The sequence below is a fragment of the Suillus subaureus genome (assembly GCF_016647635.1).
Source record: "Suillus subaureus strain MN1 chromosome Unknown BJ212scaffold_27, whole genome shotgun sequence".
Classification (NCBI taxonomy): Eukaryota; Fungi; Basidiomycota; class Agaricomycetes; order Boletales; family Suillaceae; genus Suillus; species Suillus subaureus.
This window is the reverse complement of record NW_024538583.1, coordinates 307,132-332,218: the sequence shown is the minus strand read 5'-3', so window position 1 is coordinate 332,218 and position 25,087 is coordinate 307,132. Positions and strand designations below refer to the sequence as shown.

Below are 25,087 nucleotides of genomic sequence, written 5' to 3'. Positions count from 1 at the left end.
TGAGCATGTGGAAACACATTGGTAAGTAAGATGGAACATAAGTAAATGAGCTTGGAGATGAAACTAGTACAAGGATCAATCAGCAAGACGGAAACAGAGATAACTGAGAACCGGAAAGGCAGAGATGCCTAAATGGGGATAGGCGCAGGATCTCGGATGGAGGGTGGGAATAGGTCTGGAGATAGTACAGTTAATATCCAGAGGTCCGGAGATCTGGGGATCTGGAAGGCAGGGCGGAAACAGGACTGAGATATGTGAGGTGGTGGATGTAGTCTGGAATCTGAGAGGAGGTAAAGTCCAGATGTCTTGCTGGATGGAATGTGTGTAGGGTGGACAGGATAGGGGATCCAGGAATGAGTCAGATATGGGGTCCGGAAATAGGTCCGGAAAGCGTGGGAATATGATGGGATCTATGTCTGGCATACAGGATATGACACTCATCCTCTGAAGCATTCTCTCCGGCGTGCATATCTTTTTGCACTGGGATATGTAACTTGATGGATGCATTTTCATCAGTCCTTGTATGTGCATTGTCTGGCATGTCTTCTTCAGTCATTGTGTGTCTTCAAGCTCTCTTCCCAGTACCCAAATGTCCACTTCAGGACCATAACTGCACCATTAGACTAGGTATTGCTGTCCATGTCCTTGTGTTCTTTTGTCAAGAATTTTCTCTATTTCCCATTCTTCAGCCCCGGTCTTTGTCACGATGGGGCCTGGCCATTGTAGCTCTCAAGATGGGTATAGCTCTGTGTTGTTGGGAATGTGGTGCTTTAGCTCTGATACATGAAATGTTGGATATACATTAGTATGGTCAGGTAAGTCCAGAGTATAAGTTGACGACTCAGGGTTTGCAGACACTACTGTGTAAGGGCTGTCAAACTGTGGCATGAATTTTGCCACTTACTTGCCACTTCCATTGAGATACTCTCATCTTCTGTGCACCATTGAAAGGTATAAGAAATCTCCAATGTTGAAGGTAGGTTCATCACTCCTGTGTGTGTTAGTGCTGTTCAGCTTGAGCAATTCACAATGCCAACAGGGCATCATGTGCATCTGCAACATCAGTCTTTAGTGACATGATGGCTTCCAGGGCATTAGTGATGTCTGTTGGGAAGTCCTCTTGCACTGAGTGAATGCCTGTCTTGCATTAGTGGTGGCAGGAGATGTGGTGTTTGCCCAAGGTGCAGGTGAAATGGAGTGTATCCTGTCAATGTGTTAGTCATTAACATCATGTTGAATCTTACTCTTGGCAGGGCATTCACCCATCCCATTTGGTGTCAATCCATGAAGTACCTGAGTGCTTGATCAACAGTCTTGTTGGTACATTCACTTGCACCATCAGTCTGTGGGTGATAGGCCGTTGACATTTTTAGTTTTACTCCAGTCAGGCAGGTGTAGGGCCTTCCAGAATTTGCTTGTGAAAAGCTTGTCGTGGTCTGATACTATACTCAATGGCAAGCCATTTTCGCAGTACCAGTTGTTGAAGAAAAGGTTCATGACCTCCTGTGCCTTCATGTTCATGCGACATGGTATCAGTCTGATGTTGGCTCCCAGTCGGTCCATGATAGTCATGATTCCATTGAATCCTCTCTCTGATGGCAGAGGACCTATAAAGCCAATAGCAACTGACTCACCTCTGTGGTCCAGTACTGGTAGGGGATGCAGAGGTCCAGCCAGTTTTGTTATACAACTCTTGTTTCTTGCACATTTGGGGCATGCAGGTATGTAACTTTCTTCGAGGTCACATCTCATGTTCAGCCAGTAGTATGACTGTCAAATTGCTGCATAGGATTTGTCAATGCCAAAATGGCCAAGGTGGTCATGTGCAAGACAAAATATTGTTTCTCTAAGGTGTGTCACCCTAGGTATGATCAGCCGTTCATTAAGGTATAACAGGCCATCTCATCACTGAAGTCTGGCAGTGATTCTGTCAGTTTTGACAACTTCATGCACCAAGGATCTGTCAAGTAGCTGCTTTTGATGTCCTTCAGCAGCGAAGCATCTGGCGTTACTGACAGGATGAGAGAGATTGGTTTGATGTGTGTTCCAACCACAGTGGGCATGTGTGCATGTTTTTGTATGTATTTCAGCAGTTTGTCATTGTCTGGTGGGAGGCATGATAGGGCATCCACAACAGAGTTGTCTTTGTCACAGATATATTGGATATTGAAGTTGTATTGTCTGAAGAATTCTTGCCACCTGGCTTGATGACATGAGAGCTTCTTCTGTGTCATGAAGTTTTCTAAAGTTCTGTGGTCTGTGTACCCAGGAGCTTGATTCTCCATTTCTTCAGGGCTTGTACAATTGCTAAAAGTTCTTTTTCATGAACAGGATAGTTCAATTGTGCTTCCTGCAACTGCATCAAATCAAAAGTGACTGGTCATGCTGTTTGTGATGTAGGGCCAACACTTAGCATAGTGCCTACATGCCAGTTGCTGGCGTCACACATTACAAAGATCTTGTTATCGCTCATATTGTCGTGATCGATGGTCATCAGGCAGTCTCAGCTTATGACCAAGCATTTGATGAGTCAAAGGCTTGCTGGTGTACGTCCATCCAGCCAGGCCAGATGGCTTCACTTGACTTCATTGTTAAGGGTGTCAACAGTCGCAGTGCAGTCTGCTAGTCCAGGCAGAAACTGATCAAGGTACCTTACAAGACCGAGGAATGAGCGTACGTCATTTGTTGATTTTAGGTGTCGGCCAGTCTAGAATTCGCTTGGCTTTCAAAGAGTCGGCCTCGATACCAGAGGCTGAAATCTGGTGTCCTAAGAAGTTGATTTCTGTGCAGAAAAGGGATGTTTTCTTTGGCAAACAGAAGAGACAAGCCTTCCATAAGGTGTTGAGAACCAGCTTCACATTTTTGGCGTGTTCTGCTACTGATTGGGACCATATTATTATGTTGTTGAGGTATGCATGGCAGATTTTGCCAATCAAGCCATGAAGGGCAATGAACATCCAATGTTGGTGAGTTGCAGGAGTGTTCCTTCCTCCTTGTGGCATGACTGTCCACTCATGTAGTCCTTCAGGTGTGTCAATAGCTGTAAACTTTATATCATCTGGGTGTATGCAGTGTTTGAAAGAAAGAGTTCATCATATCAATCTTCCCAAAGATTTTGCCTTTTGTGCAGTCGCATAAGATCTCATCAATACATGGTAGTGGGTGATTGTCTGGTACTGTGTTCGCATTCAGAGCCCTATAATCGCTAACCCATCTCAGCAGTGCCATAGGGTCTTTCTTTGGTATCAAGAAGGTGGGAGAGACGAAGGGGCTTGAGGATGGTTGCAGCCATCCAGCTGCAATGTGTTGGTTCAATAGTGCATCCCATGCCTCACGGTATTTTCTTGGGGTGTTGTACTGTCTGCACTGGATTATCTTATTTGGGTCTTTCAGGGTTATGTGGTGCACAATGTCCATAGGTAGTTGATCAATGTGTGAGATATTGTTGGGGAATCTGTCCTCATACTTCCTTCACATCTCTTTATCAAGACGTTCAAGGTGCTCTTTGTTTGTCTTGATGAAGGCAAGGATGTCTATTCGATGATGCAACAATGTCACCACATTAGGCACTTCAGTGACCATATCTTCCTCAAGGTTCTTGTGACAGTCGTTCAGGACAGTCTTGAGCTCAGTGATGACATCCTTACATAGTTGTTGCATGTCATGACATGTCGGAATATTTACCTTTGTTTGAGGCATGTATTGAGGAGGGTTTAAAAGATCATAGTTTGTGTCTTTGGCAATACAGGTCTGATTTTCATGATCTATAACAAGACAATTGTGTGATAAGAAAGGTCCTCCAAGGAGGAGTGGAACTGCAAGGTTTGGCACAATAATAGCACATATTGTACATGAAGTCCAGTCATGATTCACAGAAGATGGAGACAACAAGACATATTCGGAGAAAGAGAAAAGGGAAGAACAATTGTCCAAGAAAGCCGAATTTGCTTCTATCTTTGCATGCAGTCTGTGTCTACACAGTCCCAGCTTGTTGACGATGCTTTCATCAATCAGAACTAGATGTGACCTGTGGTCAATCAAAGCATTGAGATGTTCAAAAGAATTGGAAGAAGGCCCTGTCAAATGACAAGGCCATACAAGGTGGGTGGTTTCAAGAGGGGCTATGCACATGTCATCCTCTGAGCTTGATCTATCATTAAGTACTGATGATGGCATCATGGCTCCAATGGTCCCAACAGCAGCCATGGTCTTACCCTTTGGCTTGGCTGCTATAGCATCAGATTCCATTAGTGTCTTGTATGAAGATGCTTCAGGCACGCTGTCTGTACACTCTTTTGACTGGTGTGAGATGTAGAACTTCTGGCATTTGAAACACCCTTTGTGTTTCATCAGCAAGGTGTGTTCAGCCTCTGATAGGGTTCCTAGACATGAAGAGGATGGGGTGTATGTCCTTGGGGCTGACATTTTGTTGGAAGAAGTTGCATGCCTCAAGGACTTGTAAAGGTCCTCAGCCATCTTTCTGTGGCTGGCAAGGTCCTCAAGATGCTTGTCATTGAGATGTTTGACTTCTTTGATCCATTTCTTGAGTGTCAGATCCTCAGCAAGTTTCACTCTGAGGACAGGAATGGTGAGCTCATCACAGATGTTGGCTTCAAGCTGGATATGCAGTTGTTCATTGGATAGGTGGGCTGCATTACCATATAGTAGCAGTTCAGATTTTGCAGTTCAAAAGCCCATTTGTAGAAAGGGCAACTGCCTTGTTGCAATCCTATCACCTTCCTTCAAAGCTTGTTGTCCCAGTGGCTTTTGAGCCAAGCTTCTTTGAGAGCAGTCATGTACTTGGCAAAGGTTCCAGCATCTAGAGTAGCTTGCTGAGTGAGATACCAAGTGTGCAGACATGCATCCAACATTCTGGACACTATCATCTTTACTTGGTTCTCAGCCTCAATTCCTTTATGTAGAAAGTACATGGTACAGGCATTGTTCCAGTCATGAGCGACTTCAGGTGTGAGCTTGCCCACCAAGAGTTTCAGCAGCTTGTTGGGGGCAGATTGTTCAATGCTAGCAGATTTTGTCATTTTGTGAGAGCAGGGATATAATATATGCGTGTCATTAGGTTCTGAATCTGATGAAGAGTCACTGTTGACAGTTGCAGGGGCAACATGTTTGGCAGGCATGTCATCTGAAGATATAGAGGATAAGGGGGATGAGGGCGGGTATGGAGAAGATGGTTGTCTTTGGTTCCTTGCATGCTGTTGCATGGTTAAGGGTTCAGAGACAGTTGGTTTCCTTTGTGTAGAAGGCAGTTTGACAGGTCAGGTAGTGGGCAGGCAGCCCGATGGTTGAGAAGTAGGGGGTTCGAAGAGTTCAGTTCCATTTCTGTTAAAAAAAAAGTGGAACCTTGCTTGGGAAACAGCAAGGAACACTAAATGAATCAGATGAAAGTAACAGGACAAAACTGTGGATTCTTTGAGCATTGTACTAATGGATATGTGATGGTAGGTAGGAGACTTGAGTCTGGTCTGAACAATATGAGAGTGGTGGAATATAAGGGGATCCGTCACGTGATATATGATAATGTAAGTGTATTGTAAGCAGTCAGCTTACAAGGAGCTGAGAATGAGAATAGGGGTTATTTTAGCTATAGGAGGGAGTTGCAGCATAGTGGGGAAGATTATTAATGGGCAATGCTAGGAATTGATAGAAAGTATGTTTATAAGAGTGGTAGAAGTGATTAGAGCAACAGGAGGACACACCAAGTACTAGAATTATAGAGATTGTATTGATCAAATTGAAAGTCAAGAAAGTGTCCCAATGAGTCACCAAATTAAAATGTCCATATTTTCACACACTAATGTCAGATTCCCACGCTATAGGGAACAAAAACAAAGCAAAGAAGCAGAGCCTTCTGACGCCTCCCTATAGCTTAGTCATATTCCCACGCCCTGACTCACAATCAAGCAATTACATGAAAACTCACAAACATTGGGACACTTTTTTGAGCCACTGTACATCACCTCCTTCCTTGCATCTTGTTTCTTGTAACTGTCTGTGCAGGTCTATTTGCACTAGTTCAGTTTTGCCTTCATGTATGGTACATATCTCCATCCATATCTTCAAGGTGTTTCCTAGATTCTGAACTTGCAATAACAACCTATCCATAATTGTACTGAATAGATGTTGTTTTGTGAATGAGTCCTTTTGCAGGTACTCGTCTATCTCCTTCTCCAAGTCATTGATTTTGGTCTGACTAGCCTTTGTCTTGTCAGGCTTGATCATGTTGCTTGCTGAGTCAATGTAGGTTCCTTTTTCTGTCCATCCAGATAGCACATCAAACCTCACACACATATCACCATCTGTGCCCTTTCCTTATAGGTAATCCAGTTCAAGCCATTTTCAGCAAGCTGTAGAGCGATGATGTCAAGCCAGGGAGTGTTGTATCCATGTTTGTCAGGGCAGGGCTCATGACCTCTTAAGGTTATGATGCGAGGTAGTGGGTGAGTTATTTAGTGAGATAATATTTCCAGTCTCCTGTTCACTAACTAGTTCTGCTCTCACAGACTCATCTATATACTATGTGCTGCTAATACTAAGTAGCCAAGTCCATATATACCAATGTACACTTATTAATGAGTCCATGTACTGTATTACCAATGTTTGGCTTGTGTTTGATTACTGACTACAGTGACTGCACTTGGACTTGTACATGTCCAGCACATCGCAACATATCCCTGCACTGTGGTTCACTGGTTTGACAAAATTGGCAATGCTGCAGATGAAGACACAGGAATGTGGATGGCTTGTCCAGGAGAGGGTGCAAACAATACTGCAGAGCACACCATCATTCATATTGACACCATTTATTGTGCTCATCAGGAAAACCTCAACTTACTCAATCAGACTTTTTTGGACTTTCTGATGGTTTTCACTTCTTTTCAAAAATGAGCTGTCTTTTTTTCAATTGTTTTGCTTAATTCACTGCCTGATCCAAACTTATGTGTTCTAATATGTTTTATAAACCCAAGAGACACGTTTAAAAACATAAAAACATAAATTTGTTACCAGTAAGTGGCACAGAGTGCTGATTATTTTGATTTTCAAATCCTCTCCTGAAGTGGTAATCTTTACAAATTGTGAACTCCAACCATTGCAACAGTATGAAATAATAATAATGCACTATTCCTGATACTCAAGTTGGGATCAGGCAGTGAATTAAGAAAAATAACTGAAAGGCCACTCATTTTTGAAAAGAAGTCAAAACCATTGGAAAGTCCAAAAAAGTCTGATTAAGTAAGTTGAGGTTTTCCTGATGGCCTGCCCATCTTATTCTCGTGTACAGCATGAAATTCCTGCCTCAGGAGCTCAAATTTTATCATTCCTATGATGCATTCCGCGCCTACTACGTCAATAAATACGCTGACCATCACACCTTTGAGATTGCATTTTGATCTAGCTACTTGTGCACCATTTGAATTTATAACACTCTTTTCTCTCTTAATATGCATTTTCTCTCCTTTGTGTGGCAAAACCAATGGACCACTCCTTCACGCCTTTGAGAAATTTCGGAAAGATCAAGTTATCACTCCTTGTATTAATTTTTATGCCTTGGCACCAGTGCCAAGGCAAGAAAAGTGGCATAATGAAGGAAAATAAATCTGAGGTTTTACTGATGCGAGGAGGCACGGCGACTGGATCAAGAGCATTTTCTTCTTCGTCGTCCTCAAGTCCGTCATCATCAACTAGCCATTATTCCTGCTTCATCTCCTCTTCCTGGAACCAGCTGAGGCAAAAGAAGAGAATGTATAGACATGTTCCGTCAACCACACCGACAACATCAGCCTAGCAAATGATGTGGTCAAAACTCACGAACCCAATGGGATAGTAGAAACAAACGGATGTAGCTTGTCCAAGCAGAACAGCGACAAGTCATGCAGTTTTTCATGTGGGTTTTTGCACCTTTTGCTTCCCCTTGTCGGACAACGACTGGATGGAATTGAAAAAGGCCCTACCACCGGCCAAGGAAGTTGATGAAGAGCTCCCTCCATGAAAGCGACAGGGAGGTAAGGGTAATGTAGCAGGGAACTGCAGCACAAGTGTCAAATAAAATAAAAAAGAAACAAGAGAAAGAGACTCTCATCATGGAATTGATCATTCCTAACAGGGTATACTGCGTTCGCGCAAGGAGTGGAGTGAAAAGGTTTGCGGAGGCGAGGCCAAGTGGGTTGCTGCGGGTCAAATGTAGGTGCCTGGGTCTGGATCATAGGTATGGAAAATACCGGTTGTCTCTTCAACTTGTCTGCAGTGCCCGGTAGAAGGACGACGAGTTGTATCAGACTGCAGTGATAGCAATGAATGAGTGATGGAATGAGTAAAATGATAAGGAGCGGACTTTTAGTAGATGGCTGAAGGTTGGCTTTTTGTGTGTAGTGGTCTGTTGAGGGAATGTTAGCACACGAATGATAAACGTGCGCGGGGAATGCGCACGCTAGCCTGAGCAACAATGTCAGGTAGGGCGTCACAAATGTCAATCGAAGTGTGAAGTTCGGTCGAATCAACTCGAGTGACATTCAGAAAGTATAAATGGATCACAAGGATCGAACACCGAACCATACGAGGTGACAGGGTCGATCCAGTCGACTTGAGCATCAATTTTTGAAGCTAGCGTCGCAAAGGAGTGAGGTCCGTCGAAAAGTGTAAACTCATTAACGGTCAATGATCAGGTTGGCCAAGCGATACTTAAGATGCGAACAATTGGAACTCGAAAGGACTGCAGCAGAAGTGATCGGATCCCGAAAACACGCCAGATAAACCATGAGAATAGGGTCTAGAGAAGTGGAGATCGATTAGAAGATCGACACAGATATTTGTAAAGCGAGACTCGGCATCCAGTGGATTTCAAGAGGTGCTACTAGGAAAAAGAGGGTTCAAAGCCAGCTGCCGTAAAGGCTCGCCTGAGAGTGAGAGTCCTCTTGTTCGAATCCATGCACAACTAGGTAGTAAGGGTCGCATCGTGTTCGATAGCTAAATCGTATCAATTTCGTGGTTTGGCGTCGTGCCATCGAGTTTCACGCAGGTTGTATGAAGTTGGAAGTCTAGATGAGATGGGCGAGTGGGGGTGGAAAGAAGAGAAGGTTGATTTGGACGACGACCTGATATATGAGAGAAAGTAATTGAAACATCTGAATGAGGCTCCTGACAGAAACAGATGATCCACCTGTCTCACCAAGCACAGTCCGTGATGATGTGTGATGAGATCATTTCAGTCTTGACCAGATCAACATTCTGTGGGGATGACACCAGCAAGGATGAGGGTATGATGTTCATCTTCTGATGAAATTAGGCAAACACAGCAAGTATCGCAGCTAGCATGTCATTGATTAAAACATGAATTAGAAAGGATATGTCATACAACAAATGTGAATGAGTACATACGAAGTTAACTACAACCATGAGCACCATCCTGGCGAGGTATGTCAACGCGCTCCAGGCGCCACCGAGGAGGCATCCTCAGTGTGCCATGAGACCAACACGAGTGATAGCAGAGGAACGCCTTGACCCAATGCACATCTGGGAGCGAATCGATGTCAGCTGTGTCGTTTTCCTGCGGCAAGGTAGCCTGTGGGCTAGACGGATGTCGGGTATCGTCTATTTTCTTGTATTCCGGTAGTTTGGCAGCAAGGAGCCGCTGTAGGGCACAAATCAGCAGAAGGTACTGAGAAGCAAGGAAATGTACGTTACAGTGACCTTCCGCCCTGGTGCAACTTCGACGACTGATTGACCATGACTGTGTCTGGGCACGAGGAAAGAAAGATGATGCCGTAGGGATTGCACGACTCCATTCGAGCGGGGAGGCGAACTTATTTCGAACTGTATAACTACTCAGTCAATCATGTGTTTCGTATTTACTATAGAAATTGAAGACTGACACGATCAAATCGAGTTGCGACCTGATCTGAAAGAGGGGATGGTAGAGGTAATGTAGCAGGGACCTGTCGCGCCATCATGGAGTCAACTGTCAAAGAACTGAGATATGAGATATGAGAGTCACGACCTACATTTAGAGGATCACGAGGTTGGATGTAACGATCAGGGACTGCGTTCGCGCGAGGAGAGAAGCGAAGGAGTCCGCGAAGGCGAATGAAAGCGGGTTGTTGCGTGTCTCTTGTTGGTGGAGGTCTCGGCGCCATGGGTACGATCGGTGGTCGGCGGTGCCTAGCAGGAGGATGACGAGTTGCATCAGACTGTAATGACAGTGATAGGTGAGTGGTATAATGAGTAAAAGAATGAGATGCACACATTTAGTATATACCTGTGGGCTGACTTTTTGGGTGCAATAATCTGTAAGCGGAATGTTAGCACACGAACAGCAGATGTGTGCGGGGAATGCGTACACGGGCCTGAGTAAGGATGTCAGGTGGAGTATCACAGATGTAGATATTGTGATCGTTGGTGTTTGTCGTGTAAACTAGTTGGCGTGAATCGGATGAGAGCATAAGGACTTCGACTTTCTGAACGTCGAAGGATGCGAGGAGCTGTCGCGACTCGAAAGCCCAGAGCTTCATGGTGTTGTCGTATGAAGCACTAGCGAGGAGAGCTCCATCGGATGAAATTGTTAGACCACGAATCCTCCTGGTGTGCCCTTCAAATGCAGCTCCGACAGTCTCCAGTGTAACCCCATCAAACTCGTAGATTGTCTTAGCGCAGTCATTCAGATCTATATCTGTAGTGAAATTCAATGTGAATGCGGCTATGATGTTTTTGTTTTTGTTTGTCCAGAAAACCAGTGATGACAGGAATCCTCCATCATGATTCTTGGGATTCCCTATCCTCACATCCAATTTCTGTGACTGGACATCCCAGACCTCGAGGCACGTCCCCCAATCTAACTCGACTGCGAGCTTCTTCGAGTCTGGGGAGAATCGAACTGCGCCCACATAACCAGTGCTCTTGAATGGACCAGCCACAGGTTTGCCAGTCTCCAAGTTCCATATCCGCGCCGTTTTATCTTCTGACCCGCTCGCCAGTAGGGTGTTGCCCACAGAGATATCAATGCAGTAGATTCTCCGTGAGTGTCCTTCTAATGTTTTCACAATCCCCGTCTCAATCTCGACGGCTTTCAGCTCCGCCCCATCAGTCCTCCAATTTCCACCACCAGTGACTACCCATCGACCATCCCTTGATACTGCCACCGCATATACCGTCCCCTCGGAAACAATTCGCGCTCCCTCAATCTCCTTGCCCGCCTTCAGGTCCCATTGCCTAGCGGTCTTGTCGTAAGATCCGCTGATCATCCGCTGGCCATCTGGAAAGTAGGATATGGATCGAATATAATCTCTCTGACCCTTCAAAGTCATTACCGGTTTCAGAATCGAATTTGTGGTGGCCACCTTTGTCGACGCGGAAGCCATGGCTGTGTCTCCGTGAGTGACACCGTGAAGTAGTATGGGCAAGGTATCCTTTGGAAGCGTTCAGAGGTGCACAGGTGGGGTCTCTCGGTATCAGTATATTATATGACTGACGCTGACAGTGATTCGAAGACGAGCCCCTGGTAAAGCCAAATGTCAGTCCATCACCGCTGGAAACACGATGATATTTTGGGGTTACCAGCACTTTAGCAGCGATGAACTTGAGGAATGATGAACTGTTGAGACGGTGATTACAGCTATTGGTTTTAGGCGCTGCCTTGTATGTATATATACTAACACACCCCTTCTGCATGACAGCCGTGCATTGCGCCCAGAATCCTTCCATCCATCTCATTTGTTTCTCTTCACTTCCTGGCTCGCAGCCATGGCCAAAGTCTCTGCCATCACATCTATTCTCTATTTCCCACCCAACACAACACTCAAGCTTCATTGTTGCTCATTCGTCAGTTTCGTTTTCGATGCCTGAATGTTTACGGACACCAACATTTTTCAATCCATCATATTAAACTGTCCTGAGTCCGCGCAAACACAATGTTACATACACGTGATCATTTCTCCGTCCTTTTACCATGCCGTAACTACTTGGAGAATTCACACCGTCACTTCCAATCTTTGAACGTTTCTCTGATGCTGAGATCTAGCACTCATCGAGGCCCCTGACCATGACTTTTGCAGGTTCGAAACTGCTGCCACCCCCGCTACATAACGTCCCTCCTACCCTAGCTTATCCTAGGAGACGGGTGACTGCAGCGAGAGCTTAGGGCGTGATCTGCCTCGCGATGCTCTGCTGGACGCTCCCGGCTTGGGCATCGCCTTTCCAAACAGTTCGCTATGACCAGTACCTGTTCTCGATCCTAGAATCCAGCTATTATTTAAACCACAAATGAGTGATAGATGTATAATAACTCTAGAAGTAGACGATTAGAGGGTGTTGAAAAGGACAGCTTATGTAGGCGTATGTTTTATATGGCATACCTTACGCACTCGGATCAGTGAAGGTTGTGGAATGAGTCATAGATCTCACCTAAACAACGGACTGGCATCGCCCATGTCCTTAAATTCATCCCTTCTGCTATCAATAAGACCTTCCGCTTGGCATTGCGCTTCCTTCTTTTTATTAAGCCGGCCATAGTCCCACATAGCGAACAGGCTCAGCAAAATTCTGTAGCGGAAACTCGTCATTAGTATTCCAGTCTAAAAACTGAGGAGGCATACGAGAGAAAAAGGAATCCCATCATAGTGCCGTGTCCAATGTGGAAGTTCGGCGGATCAATGTAAATGAACGAGGAGCAAATGCTAAGATAGGGTTGAGCGGACGACGTATATCTGTCATGACATGACGTACCCTCCCAGGTTTCCAAGGCCAATGACCATCGCTATCACAACCCCGCGCTTCAGGTCGCCTCCCGCATTTGAACCTGCCCAAGCAAGGTCGACTGCGATGGTCGGATAGACACCGATGGCAGCTAGACAAACTCCAGCATACGACATGCCCGCTGGTCCGTCACAATAAAGTAAGATATATCCTACAATAGACACGAAGGCGCCACCAATTATAAATGGGCCGCGAGTTTGGTACTTGTCAGAGCAAACTCCAACTGAGATTGTGGTGATACATCCTGCAATAAATGGTGGGGCTGAGAGTAACTGAGCGTGGGCAGCAGAATAGCCAAGCTCATTTATGATAGTTGGCGTAAAGAGAGCGATGGCATAAACAGGGACGAGCAGCCTATGAAAGGATTCAGCTCATGAATGAGAGATATTATGAGACAGGGAGCACCCCATGTAGATAAAAACTTGAATGTAGGTCTTGTAATCTTTCATGGCCTGCAAGACAAAACGAATGTTGTAGTGGGTGGCGAGATTATTCGCATCCTGTTTGAGCATGTCTATCACGTATGCTCTCTCTATCTCGGTCAGAAACTTGGCTGTTTCGGGATACTAAGAAGTCTGAAGGTTCAGTGAAAAATACAACAGATGCGCAAACCCACGTCATGCATCAAGAAAAACGAGAGACATGCTACGAGAAGGGTGGCTGATTGAAGATCAATGTCTGGATCGCCTCTCTCAGACACAGCAGACTCACCAGTACCCTCCAATAAGAACTAGACGTCCACGTGAAATGAGTGACAGCTAACTCAGCCTGCAAACATGCAAACATACAATCCATTGCCAACCATGCAATCCTCCGATGCTAATCAACGAATGAATAATGGACTGTCAATTACAATAGATTGCTTACCCCTCCATGTGCTCGATACCATACCTGTCGTGGATGAAAAGGTCAAGTTCAACGGGGGGTTGATCGAGAAGCTTGAAGACTCACGCTAGGAGTCCGCCGAAAGCGCCTAACAACCAAAGAAAAATTAAGCACGTATAAATTTGATGCTTAATAAATTGTTCCATACCTGCGACTGTCGCTGCAGAAAAGAATATGGCAATGCGTTTGGACTGTTCAGATCGTGGATACCAGAGAGAGATGTAGTAGGTCACTCCAGGGAACAAACCTGCTTCTGTCAAGCCTAGGAACAGTCGAGCTCTACCGTTGCCTAGTTTAATGTGTCTGCTTTCACCATATGGGCAAGCTCTACGCACATGACAAGAGATCGAAATGAATCGACGAGGCACATGAGGGTCATCACGAGACCCCACGCGATCATGATAGTCGGTACTGGAATAGATATCAGGCGGTGAGGAAAACAAGGTTGAGGTAAACGCACTCCAGCGTGATGGTCTGAATAGCTTCAGCGCGATGTTCCTATACAAACATTGAGAATGGACATGTTATTCTTGATGTTAAACATACGAGGGAACCTCGGCAAAACTATACAGTATCTAGAGAAGGCACATGGGTATTGAGCGGAGTGACCATGGCATATCACGCACAAAAAAGACGGCTGCAGCAATGTTGTACCTGAAGCCGACCAAATGCAGGTCTTGAGACATGCCAGCAACTTTCGCGTTTCCTGCGAGTGGTGATGGTGATGAACGGAGAGCATAATGTGTATATCCCACAACTTACCGACATTGGCCCGATCTCTGAAGGCAGCATAAAGTATGAAGCAGGACTAGACAAGGCAGGCGTTTGAAAGACTCACAAGAATGACAACATGTATAATAACGACACGAACGGTAACAAATGCCAATCGAGCTTGCGCAGGATACGCGCTCTTTCTCCCGGATTGAGCTCCTCGACAATTTGTTTTTCCTCTATATGAAAATTCGTCTCGATGCTGCCCTTGCGGAACGAGTCTGTGCTACCCTCTGTTAAAGTAATTGAAAAGAATGACTGATTAAATGAGCGGCTTGTCATCTTGAGAGTCGAGATAAATCTCGTTCAAGCGACTTGAGTGAGCGGTCAGCAGGGGATGCTGAAGTTGTAAGTGGAAGAAAGAAAAATGAGACAGAAATATAACGTTATCGATCTTGGACCCAAGTTGGCCAGGGTAGTAGACATGGGCATTTAAATGTTCGTTCGGTCACAGACCGAAGCCTCTTCGGTTTCACTGACCCGGAGAGGTCGAAACACTGCAAATGAATGTGATGAAGTCCGATCACCCTTACGGCATTCACAGAGTTTAAGACCCCAGGACACCCCCAACACATTTGCTTCAAGGTATACTAAGTCGCTATGCACGAAATGTACGTACCTACTTAACCATGCATTTAAGCCTACTCCTAGGTGAAGAATGCGCGTGTCGTTCGGGTGGTGCTTATGAACCGTGGCAAGCACTCGATTCTAGTCAATGCTAGAGTTTACAATATCATTAGCGTACGGTCAATTAGGAACTGTCCGAGATTCACAGGGTAAATTAGCAATGCGCCCAGAGGCTTCAGATTCACCAACGTGAATTACAGTAAATTAACAGGTTTGTAAATCAACGCTAATTTACAGGTGAATTAGGCCAAATGTACTGTGAATTAGGGTGAATTAGGTGAATTATTTCCACTCGTCCCAAGCAGGAGGGTCGGGGACAGACGAGGACAGGTTTTTAGCGGCCAGCCTTCTTTGTTGGTCCGGAACCCGGGTGCGCAGGTTGTTTTCCGATTGAATCGAGCAGTTCACGCAGGTAGGGTGCGCGTAAATCGATACCACTGGATGCTGCAAGCACAAACGAGTCTTTTTCCGCTGTCTTAAACTGTGAAGGAGCAGCTGGACCATCCAACCAATCTGCGCCATCGTCAAACTCATCTTCCGAGTCCAAGTCCGAGACCACTGTTCTCGCTTCAGGTAGAGGAGGCATTCGACCAGCGGGAGGCAAATCTTCGGCAGGACGCTTGCCAAGGATAGTGGATTCCATATCACGCCACTTGACGAGAGGTTTGTACGGTGTTTTCAATTTCTGTGGACTGATGAGATCGAGAAGAACGCACGAAAATTGTCACTCACATTATAATCGAAACGATGCCATTGTCGGATTTTGATATGATCTTGAAGAGTACCAATTTCCTGCCTACTTCGTTGAGGAGAGTTGAGCCAAGTAATCGTCGACATGGTGCGTTCATCTGGCATGGATGTCGGAGACACTGAAAAAGCCTTGATTGCGAGAGCCTGTCAAGATACTTAGTCACTTGTCTTGGATGCGGGAGCCTCACAGACTTACCGCAAGAACATTAGCTAACTCGTCCTTTTGCAATGCTTTCCACCAGCCGAGAGCACTTTCGTTCGTTCTCATCTTCCGATTGAATGGGTCCTCGCCCTTGATGTAGGCTTTGAATTGGGTGCGAAAAGAAACCAGTGCATCCGTGGGGCTGAACTCAGCGAGCATAGGATTGCGCAGCTTCATCTCGACTACTGGATCAGAATACTTTCCATCCTCGTAGGAATCTTGGAGACACGTGGTACTGATCCAAGTAGCCACCAAGCACATTGGTCACAGCATTGAGGCTAGGTCCACGTTCTTTAAATGAAATAGGACCTTTGTCACGCTGACCCACGCGCACTTCGAGTTCGCGGTTCAGTGCGCCGATGGGACCGTAATCCTGGATCTTCTCGTCATCCAAGGCTATATTTTGAAAAATCGTCTGACCATATAAAACACAATATGCAATAAAATAGGTCGAATGGATAGTATGAAGGGAACGAGATGAGGATTGTGGAACCAGGATGCTTACCAGGGCAAAAACCAAATATTACAGGCGGCCGCGCGAGGCACCTAGAATGACAAGAAAGTGCAGGAGGTCGAAGCGAACAGCGGGAAACTGTGGTAGGCTGCGGCGGCAGCGTGGAAGGGCGAGGAAGAATCCGTGTTGGCGTGCCCAGGTAGTGAGAGGTTACAGGATGTTGCCCTTGGGACGTGGAGGCTGTGGAAGTGCAGGAGGTTGAGGGAGTAAGCGATCGCGTAAGGGCGACAGGAGGGTGCAGAAGGTCAAAGTGGGAACTAGGAGACCGTGGTAGGTCGTGGCGGTAGCACCGGGTTAGCGCAAGCACGAGGAAGGTCTTGGTCGGATGCGGGAGGCAACGGCAGAATAATGGAAGTGTCTTGGTTGGGTGTGTAGGTGTGTAGCGGGAGGTGGCAGGAGGTTGCGTCCATGGCAGCACCGCACCACAGCCGCAGGAATATTGTGACACTTGTAACTGGGATGAGGGAACTGCGAGTATTGGGAGGTTGTGGTTGACAGTAGCGGGTTTGAGTGTACGTGTACGGCGGAAGCTTATGAAAAGGATGTTGTCGTCGTGGTTAACGATGAGGAAGAAAAAAAGAGCATCGACTTACGGTCCTTGGGGTCCTCGATACTAGCCCTGCAGCCTCAGGGCGGCGACGTAAATTGTGCCAGATGCCGGCAACTTATTTTATATCAGATCCAACGGTACGGTGCCGCCGATCATATTATGTGATCCGGTAAGGAAGGAATCAAGTACTCTGTACTTGTCTGTCTACATAGTACTACTAGGGACTAACCACCCACGATGGCCTCTTTGTGCGGTTGGCACTCGCCGACCCGGGACAAATGGTTATTGTCGGTCTACGGTTGCCATCTTGAGAGGGCCTGACTCCCACCAGGAGTCTTATTGGCAAGATTTTGTGGATTCTGTTCTTTCACGATGCGGCAGCGGCGCCGCCACGACTAGTCGGACTTGTCGTCGTGATGAGATCGATGGATTGCATGGATTCGCTGCTTCCGCCGTCCTGGTACTAATGTGGAGAGTCATGCCAGATGTGTGCCGTCTTCTAACCACCATGTTTGACCTGACTCACGCGGAGGTCGACAAACTTGACTGCAGCAGCAAATACATCGTTTTTAAACACGCTCCGATTTTTGACTGTCCGACGAGATGGAAGAAATACCACTACCGCCCCATCAGCCAGGTGTCGATATTAGGACTTCATGTGTTCAAGCATTCTAGTGCGTGTGTGAGTGCTTGTGATGTCGTGGCTGGTGTCATCCTCAGTATCTGCGCGACTTTACCTTGGACCCTTGCCCTACTGAGGCTTAGGGCATGGTCCATGTGTATCACTTTGGCAATCTCGGGTCGATTACAGAAGTACGGTGAATAGTTTCCCTTTTTGTTTTGAATCCTTGTTTATTGACCGTTAGGGCGAAACCCTATATTGGACGCTACCTACTGTGTGGGGAATATTTTCCTTGATCAGTAGTGGGTCCGACGCAGTGTCCGTGCATATGTTCTATGGGTGGCGTCTCATTTATGATTTTCGTTGGCCATGTCTCTATCAAAAGCAAGTCATCACGCTACACTACAAGTTTAAATACAAAATGAATGCGCTCTGTAGGACACACTGAAAAAGCTGGCATACTGATAAAAGATTGACGTCATTGACAAATATCACGCCGTCTATGTCTAGGTCATGGTCTTGTATGGCTTCGTGGATTCAAATGTGGCAGACATGCATACTGCCTGATGGGCGCAATGTCCAACGACTTCGCCAAATTAGCTGCGTTCACTGGCTTCTGTGTACATTGACCATGAATTTATCGCACGAGTTCCATACATCTTCCGATCAAGAACTATAAAGACAAATCCGTGCAGTCAGTGGGCGCAGCAGGCGTCCGATGTGCTGATGCTGTTGGAATCTCGTGAGTTCATTATTCCTCTCTATATGAACATGCCGCTGTACCAGCACTTCAGATATACGAATCATCGTGGTGCCTAATGATCGTTGGCATGGTCTTCGCCGCACTGATGGCATACCTTCGCGTTACTGACCACACGCCCGTTGAGGATGAGGGTCTGTGAATGCCCGTGAAGACCACCGTCTGTTACCAGTTGACTCATCTACGACAGGATGTAAATCGCGAGCATGGAAAAGCTCTATCTTCCAGCAGTTGCAACATATAGCGAACTAACTAGCTTTGGTCACATTGTCGGGGTAATAATTCATTCTTAGTACTGTAGCTTCTTGCGCCCTCACTGACAAACTTTACATTAATAGCATTGCATGCATATGGCTCATGAATGATGAGCCGATATTGGTCCCAATATGCCAGTCCGTGGTAACCGCCAGGCCACCTGGCGAACTTCGAATTAGTATCATGATCTTGACACCAGTATCTTCCTTTGGTGAACGCACCAATCTTCGTGGCTCACTGACGAAATAGGTTCCCACCTACCATAATCAGACCTAGAGCGCCTCTAGTTCACGAAGTCTTCATAAGGCTGTGTGATTCTCAGATCTAGATTTCAGTGCACGACTTATTATCGCGATGGATTCAATTGAATCTTATCGGTTCCTTTCGCACCCGCTGATGCTACTGCAGAATTCCGGATGCCTGCGATTCATATGAACCCTTAGAAACCATCCATATAAGAGGAATATGGCGATCCCTTCTTGATAATGAGCCCTTGTACCTTCATCTTCCAACTACTACTATGTCTGAGGTACGCGCAGAGGTCGATAAACTTGGTAGCAGCAAGGAATTTGCCTATCCGCACGCAGAGCCCTTTGACCGTCCGACTGGGTGGAGGAGGTATTACTACCACCCCGTCACCCAAGTGTCGATATTGGGATTCGTGTGTTTCATGGGTCCTGGTATCTTCATTGCGCTTACTGGTCTCGGTGGTGGAGGCCAAGTCAACAGTAAGGTCCAGGCTAACGCTAGCGCGATTTTGTATGCGACTTTCGCATTTTCTGGATTATTCTCCGGGTGAGTCAAGGTCGTCGATTTGACCCATGGCGACTCATGTCGCTGCAGTTCTATTAACAATATCCTTGGTCCTCGGTGGACACTGATGCTTGGAACTTTGGGCTACTCGTTATATATTGCCTCGTTCCTGTATGATGACTTGTACGTCGATCCTGTGATGTTACTGAAACGTTGCACTTCAGTGTTATCAACATCCATCCCGACGCGAGTGCTTTCGTTATCACGACCGGTGCCATCCTTGGTATCTGTGCAGCTTTACTTTGGACCGCGCAGGGTTCTATGATGATGGCGTACCCCACAGAGGCTCAGAAGGGCACGTTCATCTCTATCTTTTGGACAATTTTCAATCTTGGAGGAGTCGTGGGTTCCACTGTAGCGTTTGGAACCAGTTTCAAGAACACCGTGAGTGATACGTATGTTACGATGTGAATAAGAAGCCGTGCTCATGTCCTCTACAATCAGACCAACAGAGGTGAGGGCCAAGGCATACCATGGTTATGAGTCTGACGGCGGAGCTGATTGATCTTTTTATCCTCAGTTAGCAATGCCACATATGTATATCATTCGATGATCTCTTGTCACCAGATAATGACACCAAATTAGGTTGGCTTCCTGATTTTGACCCTCATCGGCGTATTCCTCCCACTGTTGATGGCAAACCCAGACAAGGTGATTCGTACGGACGGGACTCGCGCGAATCAGGTCCGCCACCCATCATGGAAGTCGGAGTTGTTCCGCCTATACGTGGCGCTAAAGACTGACCCTTGGATTATCCTCCTCTTCCCGATGTTCTTTGCCAGTAACTACTGCTATACTTGGGGTTCGTACTGTTCTTGGGACCAGCGTGGTTGCTGATCGGTTACGCAGAGTACAATGATTACAATGGCGCGATATTCACTATTCGTGCACGGGGCTTGAATAGCTTAATGTCCTATACGTCGCAGATCTTTGGATCTGTCTTCCTCGGTTATTTTATTCTTGACCAGAAAAGGGTCCGGCGCAGAGTTCGTGCCTTCTACGGCTGGATCCTTGTGTTCCTTGTGGTTCTCGCTGCCCACGTCTGGGCGTATTTCTACCAAAAGTAAGTCATCTTGCCCGTGCACCACCACAGCCCAAAATAATCATGGAAGTGTTCCTTAGGACATATACCCGCGTTGAAGCTGTGAAGGATGCTTACAAGATCGACATCATAGACGAAACCTATGCTGCTCATGTCTGGGTCATGATAGTTCATGGCTTCCTGGATTCAATGTTGCAGACATATGCATACTGGCTAATAGGCGCGATGTCGAACGACCCCGCCAAGCTGGCCGTGTTTACTGGCTTTTGCGCGTATTGATCTTTGAGTTCGAGTTCAGTGCTCATTAGACACCATACAGATAAGTCCCTGCAATCAGCGGGTGCGGCGGGCGCTTGGAGTACTGATGCTGCTGGAATCCTGTAAGTTCCTCGATCCTCTGTGAACAAGCCACTGGACCAATACTTCAGATATATGAACATCTTCCTGTCGACTTGGTGCCTAATGGTCGCTGGCATGATCTTCGCTGCACCGATGGTATACCTTCGCGTTACCGATCACACGGACGTGGAGGATGAGACTCTGAGCACGACCAGTGTGCGAGTCGCGGACGTAGAAAAGATCACACCAGCGGCGGCAACGGCGGAGAAAGCATAACCAAACATTGAGCATAGACGTGAGTTTGGGAGTTAGATAGGTTACTTAAGGGCCTGGACAGCTGCTGTTTGTTTCTCAGTTAGTTTCATTTACCACAATATATACAAACAGCAGTGACATAGGGTTTAGTCACACATACTAAGGACTCAATGCCACCTCCACTGGCAGCAAGAGAGCAAATTCACTGGTTCTATGTCCTCTGAATGGCAGCAGCAATGGTTATCCAGCTCATAATAGGTGCTATAATTGTTTACATGACCCCATTTCTCAATAAAGAGCCTTACCATACCTCAATCCTCTCTGGGCATGCATAGGTGCAAGAGCTTGTCAACAGACATCCCAACCGGATCAAAAATGAGCTTGGGATGAGAAAGGTCATATTTCACACACTTGTACAGGAACTTCAGGCTTGTGGACTTTGTGATTCAAAGTATATTTCACTTGATGAACAGATTGCTATATTTCTCTACACCTGTGTGGCTGGGTTATTGAGCTGTCATGTTGCAGAATGCTTCCAGCACTCTCACACAACAATACAAAAGTATGTTCACCTTGCAAAGATATTTGTACTACCAGCAGCCTCACACAGGCCTTATCATATATTTCAAGAAAGTCCTACTTGCCATATCTTCAGCTCCATTCTACAACAAATTTGTATCCCTTCCGCACGACAATGCACCCATACCGAAGGAAATATTGGAAAATTCTAAATTCTTCCCATACTTTTCAAGTGCACTCAGGGCATTTGATGGTACCCATATTGCATGCTGCCTGTCTGCAGCAGAATGGCAACTATCATGAAACTGCAAAGGTGGTGTCAGCCAAAATTGTCTCACTTGCTGTTCCTTTGATTTCCAGTTCCAGTATGTCCTCAGTGGTTGGGACGGATCAACATCAGACTTGACACTCTACAATAATGCCCAGCTCACAGACCTATATATTCCAGAAGGGAGATATTATCTCACAGGTGCTGGGTTTGGGATATGCGACTCACTCCTTGTCCCATACCAAGGTGTTCAGTACCACCTGGCTGAATGGGGGTGAGCTGCAGTTTGGTGAGTGGTATATGACTCACTGTAGTGTCTTCTCAATGCTGTGATAGGCCAAAAACGTCAAAAGAAATTTATGATCTCCAGCATGCTCAAGCTTGTAATGCTATTAAGAGAATATTCGGGGTGCTCAAGAGGTGGTTCATGATACTGGTACACCCACCAGAGTATAGTATGTCAATGCAAGCTCACATCCCCCCAGCCCTATGTGTGATCCATAATTTTATTCACATTCACAATCCGACAGAAATAGAAGAATTTGCTGATGAAGACATTGTTGACTGCAATCCAGGTGAGTCTAGAGGCGACCTTGCAGAGGGACCAGCTGACCGTGAAGAGAGGCAGTGGGTGACTGAAGACAGAGATCATATTGCAGTCGCCATGTGGGAGGACTACCATAGGATTTGTCGCGCTTGTCAGAATATGTGAATAGAGACCTACAATACTAGTATTTGAATCTACAGAACCTGCCAGTTAATATGTTTGATTTTTCTATCAATAAAAGACTTCCTTGGACTGTCATCTGTCATGACCATATATGCATCAGCAGCACTGATGTCCATCTGAAATGCTTCAATGAGCACTGCCATACTATCATTGTCAAGATGCTTTTCTAGCTCCTGTGCACGTTGCATGGCCACCTGTTTGCACTGAGGTGACAGTATAATAGATGGGCTTGAAGTGTGTGATTGTGACAAGGCTCAGAAGATGTCGCTGAATGCTGAAAATTGGTCATTGATTGCATAGAGTGCCCCCACTGATCTGCTAATCTGACAGCATTTCAATGGTAGACCAGAGCCTGTAGTACCAGATCCAGAGGCAGTGAGGGAGGGTGTTGAAGACCAGGTAGATACAAACTTGTGCTTGACTGTGGTTCTGACAGGAGTCACCTCCCAAGGAATAATATCATCTTCATCATCATCCTCAGCCACTACCTCTCTCTCAGCAATCGTTTTCCCTTTGTCACTGACCATTCCTGCTACTCACTCCTGGTCCTTGACATACTCATCAACTAACCACTCTACCTCATCTTCCACAACAGGTTGAGTATTGTTTCCATTGGCCTGGTCATCATCAGGGGGTGCTTGTTCAGACTCAATCGTCTCATGTCCAGCATGGAAGGTGTTGGTGTGTCATATCCGCATATCCGGATCTCAGATCTGACCCTTATCTCATCTCAGATCCACATCTTATCTCTGATGCTATCCACATCTTATCCCCCTCCAACATCTCGTCATTCAATCTGTCCACTTGTCTGGTCCGGTCCACAACTTATCCGAATCCACAACCAGCACTTGTCTCTTTTCGGTAACCCCCTAACTCCGGTATTTTGGTTATCTGTATATCTGTATCTGCCTCTGTCCCTGACAGTCCATTACCATTATTTTCTAGTCTGGACTCGTCCGGATTAGCCTTATGATACTTATCCCTCATCCGGAAGTCATCCGGATCCATTACACTACTCATCCAACCTTCCGGATGTGCTAGTCTTGCCTTCCTGAAATAAGGGGCAATACTCAGGTAAGGGGCACAGCACACGAGCTGAGGCTGAAGCCCTTCAGATCTAGTTACCCTTTGAGTACGACCTTAACATGGTGCTGCAAGGGCATTGTGTGCACATGAGTTTGTCCATCTCATGGAAGTGTTCCCAGCCCTTGTTGCAAAACAGTTTGATATCAGGACATGTCTGCAAACTCATAATCATATCAGTACCCCTCTCATATCATAACTGAAGTGCACCTTTGCAAATGCCATCCAATGAGCGGCATCAGCAGGACCAATATTCACACTGAGTTCATCGTCCCATGAAAAGCCTGATTGAGATTTGATATTGATAATAGTGGCATATTTTTTTTTGCACTGTGCAAGTTACAATCAGAATATAATCCAGCATGAGCAGGGAACGTACATTTAACCACTTGTTCTTGCATGATTGCCAGTCCCTGCCAGATCTCCCTACATGGTTCTTCTTCAAAACACCATCTGGTGGCTCCTGCAAATGAGTTGATGCGCTGGTAAAAGTGGACTGTTTGAATCCTGTCCCATCTCCACCTTTGGCACAGTGAGCTATGAGGTATTTGAGAAGGCAGGATGTCTCTTCGACAGTCCAGTGAGCAACCACTAAAGTCCTGGTGTCTTAATAACCAAGGGTCTTATATAAATGCATGTAAAATGTAATGACACCACAATTACACTAGGATAAGACTTCTTGCCAGTCCTTGATTAACACAGTCTACAACTTTTCTTCTTTCGTGGTAGATAATGTGTGAGTTCTTGGGAGGCTCGCTAAACCAATCTATGTGATTAACTTAGCCAGAGCTTTTGTGTTATATCCCAACTTATAAACTTGTCTAGGATAAACCATCTAGACACTGGAATGTGGTTCCTTGTTAAGATAATCCTCTGTAGAGACTACAGTCTCAAATATGAATACGCTGACCAAAGACTGGTTGGTCAAATAGGCACAAAGTGGTGAGAAACTGGTCTCACAAATGATCAGATTGACCAAAGCTTGTGTTGGTCAATATCAGAAAACTAGGTGAGAAGCTGGTCTCAAATAAGCTAAGTTTCTATCATAAGAAACTTATGTAATCTCAAGGGAATGTCTTTTCCCTACACTTGGTACTTCAAAGGGGCTTTCTTTGTAAGCAACAATCTTCACAGTGAGTAGCTCAAACTGAGATTCAAATGATTGCAAGTGGGAGATCCTATTTTTTGGGGGGGAGAATGGGCCCTCCTTATATATATATTGTGTGGGAATATTATGTAAGTAAAAAAGCGGAGCAATGACATCAGAAGTGGAGCAGAACATTCCAGAATATTCCATAGGTGAAGTAATGACATCAGAGGTGAGTCATTGTGGAGCAGAA

General features: G+C 45.9%; 6 protein-coding genes across 6 annotated transcripts; 2 read left to right on the top strand and 4 right to left on the bottom strand.

The window, feature by feature from the left end:
• Positions 1-3,471: 3,471 nt before the first annotated feature.
• On the bottom strand, positions 3,472-4,860 carry BJ212DRAFT_1301674 (uncharacterized protein; the record flags this gene model as incomplete). The annotated part of the gene is made up of 5 exons (XM_041333159.1): positions 3,472-3,642; positions 3,685-3,764; positions 3,924-4,027; positions 4,130-4,649; positions 4,737-4,860. 5 exons carry the CDS (start codon positions 4,858-4,860, stop codon positions 3,472-3,474), a joined length of 999 nt encoding a protein of 332 aa, XP_041190436.1.
• A 1,827-nt stretch (positions 4,861-6,687) lies between these two features.
• BJ212DRAFT_1276856 (uncharacterized protein) lies at positions 6,688-7,409 on the top strand (the record flags this gene model as incomplete). Its single annotated transcript, XM_041331309.1, has 2 exons — positions 6,688-6,882; positions 7,323-7,409. Coding segments are annotated over 2 exons (282 nt in total), but the record flags the coding sequence as incomplete, so codon positions are not given.
• Positions 7,410-9,309: 1,900 nt separating this feature from the next.
• BJ212DRAFT_475189 (WD40-repeat-containing domain protein) lies at positions 9,310-11,859 on the bottom strand. Its single transcript, XM_041343293.1, has 7 exons — positions 10,353-11,859; positions 10,283-10,299; positions 10,017-10,173; positions 9,888-9,950; positions 9,700-9,828; positions 9,394-9,646; positions 9,310-9,323 (listed from the first exon to the last, which is right to left on the bottom strand). Exons 1-6 carry the CDS (start codon positions 11,367-11,369, stop codon positions 9,398-9,400), a joined length of 1,632 nt encoding a protein of 543 aa, XP_041190434.1. The 5' UTR covers positions 11,370-11,859; the 3' UTR covers positions 9,310-9,323; positions 9,394-9,397.
• Positions 11,860-12,062: 203 nt separating this feature from the next.
• BJ212DRAFT_1371792 (MFS general substrate transporter) lies at positions 12,063-14,917 on the bottom strand. Its single transcript, XM_041336308.1, has 17 exons — positions 14,486-14,917; positions 14,410-14,426; positions 14,274-14,353; positions 14,194-14,222; positions 14,108-14,145; positions 13,983-14,058; positions 13,796-13,926; positions 13,714-13,735; positions 13,630-13,653; positions 13,551-13,581; positions 13,474-13,492; positions 13,379-13,422; positions 13,168-13,328; positions 12,733-13,116; positions 12,603-12,683; positions 12,412-12,549; positions 12,063-12,362 (listed from the first exon to the last, which is right to left on the bottom strand). Exons 1-17 carry the CDS (start codon positions 14,698-14,700, stop codon positions 12,350-12,352), a joined length of 1,503 nt encoding a protein of 500 aa, XP_041190433.1. The 5' UTR covers positions 14,701-14,917; the 3' UTR covers positions 12,063-12,349.
• A 290-nt stretch (positions 14,918-15,207) lies between these two features.
• BJ212DRAFT_475147 (uncharacterized protein) lies at positions 15,208-16,197 on the bottom strand. The gene is made up of 2 exons (XM_041343292.1): positions 15,778-16,197; positions 15,208-15,730 (listed from the first exon to the last, which is right to left on the bottom strand). Exons 1-2 carry the CDS (start codon positions 15,898-15,900, stop codon positions 15,380-15,382), a joined length of 474 nt encoding a protein of 157 aa, XP_041190432.1. The 5' UTR covers positions 15,901-16,197; the 3' UTR covers positions 15,208-15,379.
• Positions 16,198-19,347: 3,150 nt separating this feature from the next.
• On the top strand, positions 19,348-21,215 carry BJ212DRAFT_1434266 (major facilitator superfamily domain-containing protein). Its single transcript, XM_041337715.1, has 10 exons — positions 19,348-19,493; positions 19,542-19,622; positions 19,676-19,895; positions 19,956-19,965; positions 20,032-20,048; positions 20,097-20,313; positions 20,361-20,574; positions 20,634-20,821; positions 20,873-20,933; positions 20,982-21,215. Exons 1-10 carry the CDS (start codon positions 19,369-19,371, stop codon positions 21,166-21,168), a joined length of 1,320 nt encoding a protein of 439 aa, XP_041190431.1. The 5' UTR covers positions 19,348-19,368; the 3' UTR covers positions 21,169-21,215.
• The last annotated feature ends 3,872 nt before the right edge of the window (positions 21,216-25,087 follow it).

What these genes read in the sequence shown, in the direction of transcription:
- BJ212DRAFT_475189 (XM_041343293.1), bottom strand. Translation starts at nt 11,369, where the DNA reads ATGGCTTCCGCGTCGACAAAGGTGGCCACCACAAATTCGATTCTGAAA. An exon ending in TCGCAACTCGATTTGATCGT is followed by an intron (nt 9,829 to 9,887) that starts GTCAGTCTTCAA and finishes GTAGTTATACAG; the next exon opens with TTCGAAATAAGTTCGCCTCC. An exon ending in CACCAGGGCGGAAGGTCACT is followed by an intron (nt 9,647 to 9,699) that starts GTAACGTACATT and finishes TGTGCCCTACAG; the next exon opens with CGGCTCCTTGCTGCCAAACT.
- BJ212DRAFT_1371792 (XM_041336308.1), bottom strand. Translation starts at nt 14,700, where the DNA reads ATGACAAGCCGCTCATTTAATCAGTCATTCTTTTCAATTACTTTAACA. An exon ending in TTCTGCAGCGACAGTCGCAG is followed by an intron (nt 13,736 to 13,795) that starts GTATGGAACAAT and finishes TTTGGTTGTTAG; the next exon opens with GCGCTTTCGGCGGACTCCTA. An exon ending in CAAGTTTTTATCTACATGGG is followed by an intron (nt 13,117 to 13,167) that starts GTGCTCCCTGTC and finishes ATCCTTTCATAG; the next exon opens with GCTGCTCGTCCCTGTTTATG.
- BJ212DRAFT_475147 (XM_041343292.1), bottom strand. Translation starts at nt 15,900, where the DNA reads ATGCCAGATGAACGCACCATGTCGACGATTACTTGGCTCAACTCTCCT. An exon ending in GGCATCGTTTCGATTATAAT is followed by an intron (nt 15,731 to 15,777) that starts GTGAGTGACAAT and finishes ATCAGTCCACAG; the next exon opens with AAATTGAAAACACCGTACAA.
- BJ212DRAFT_1434266 (XM_041337715.1), top strand. Translation starts at nt 19,369, where the DNA reads ATGGGTCCTGGTATCTTCATTGCGCTTACTGGTCTCGGTGGTGGAGGC. An exon ending in TAACTACTGCTATACTTGGG is followed by an intron (nt 20,314 to 20,360) that starts GTTCGTACTGTT and finishes TCGGTTACGCAG; the next exon opens with AGTACAATGATTACAATGGC. An exon ending in ACTGATGCTGCTGGAATCCT is followed by an intron (nt 20,934 to 20,981) that starts GTAAGTTCCTCG and finishes CCAATACTTCAG; the next exon opens with ATATATGAACATCTTCCTGT.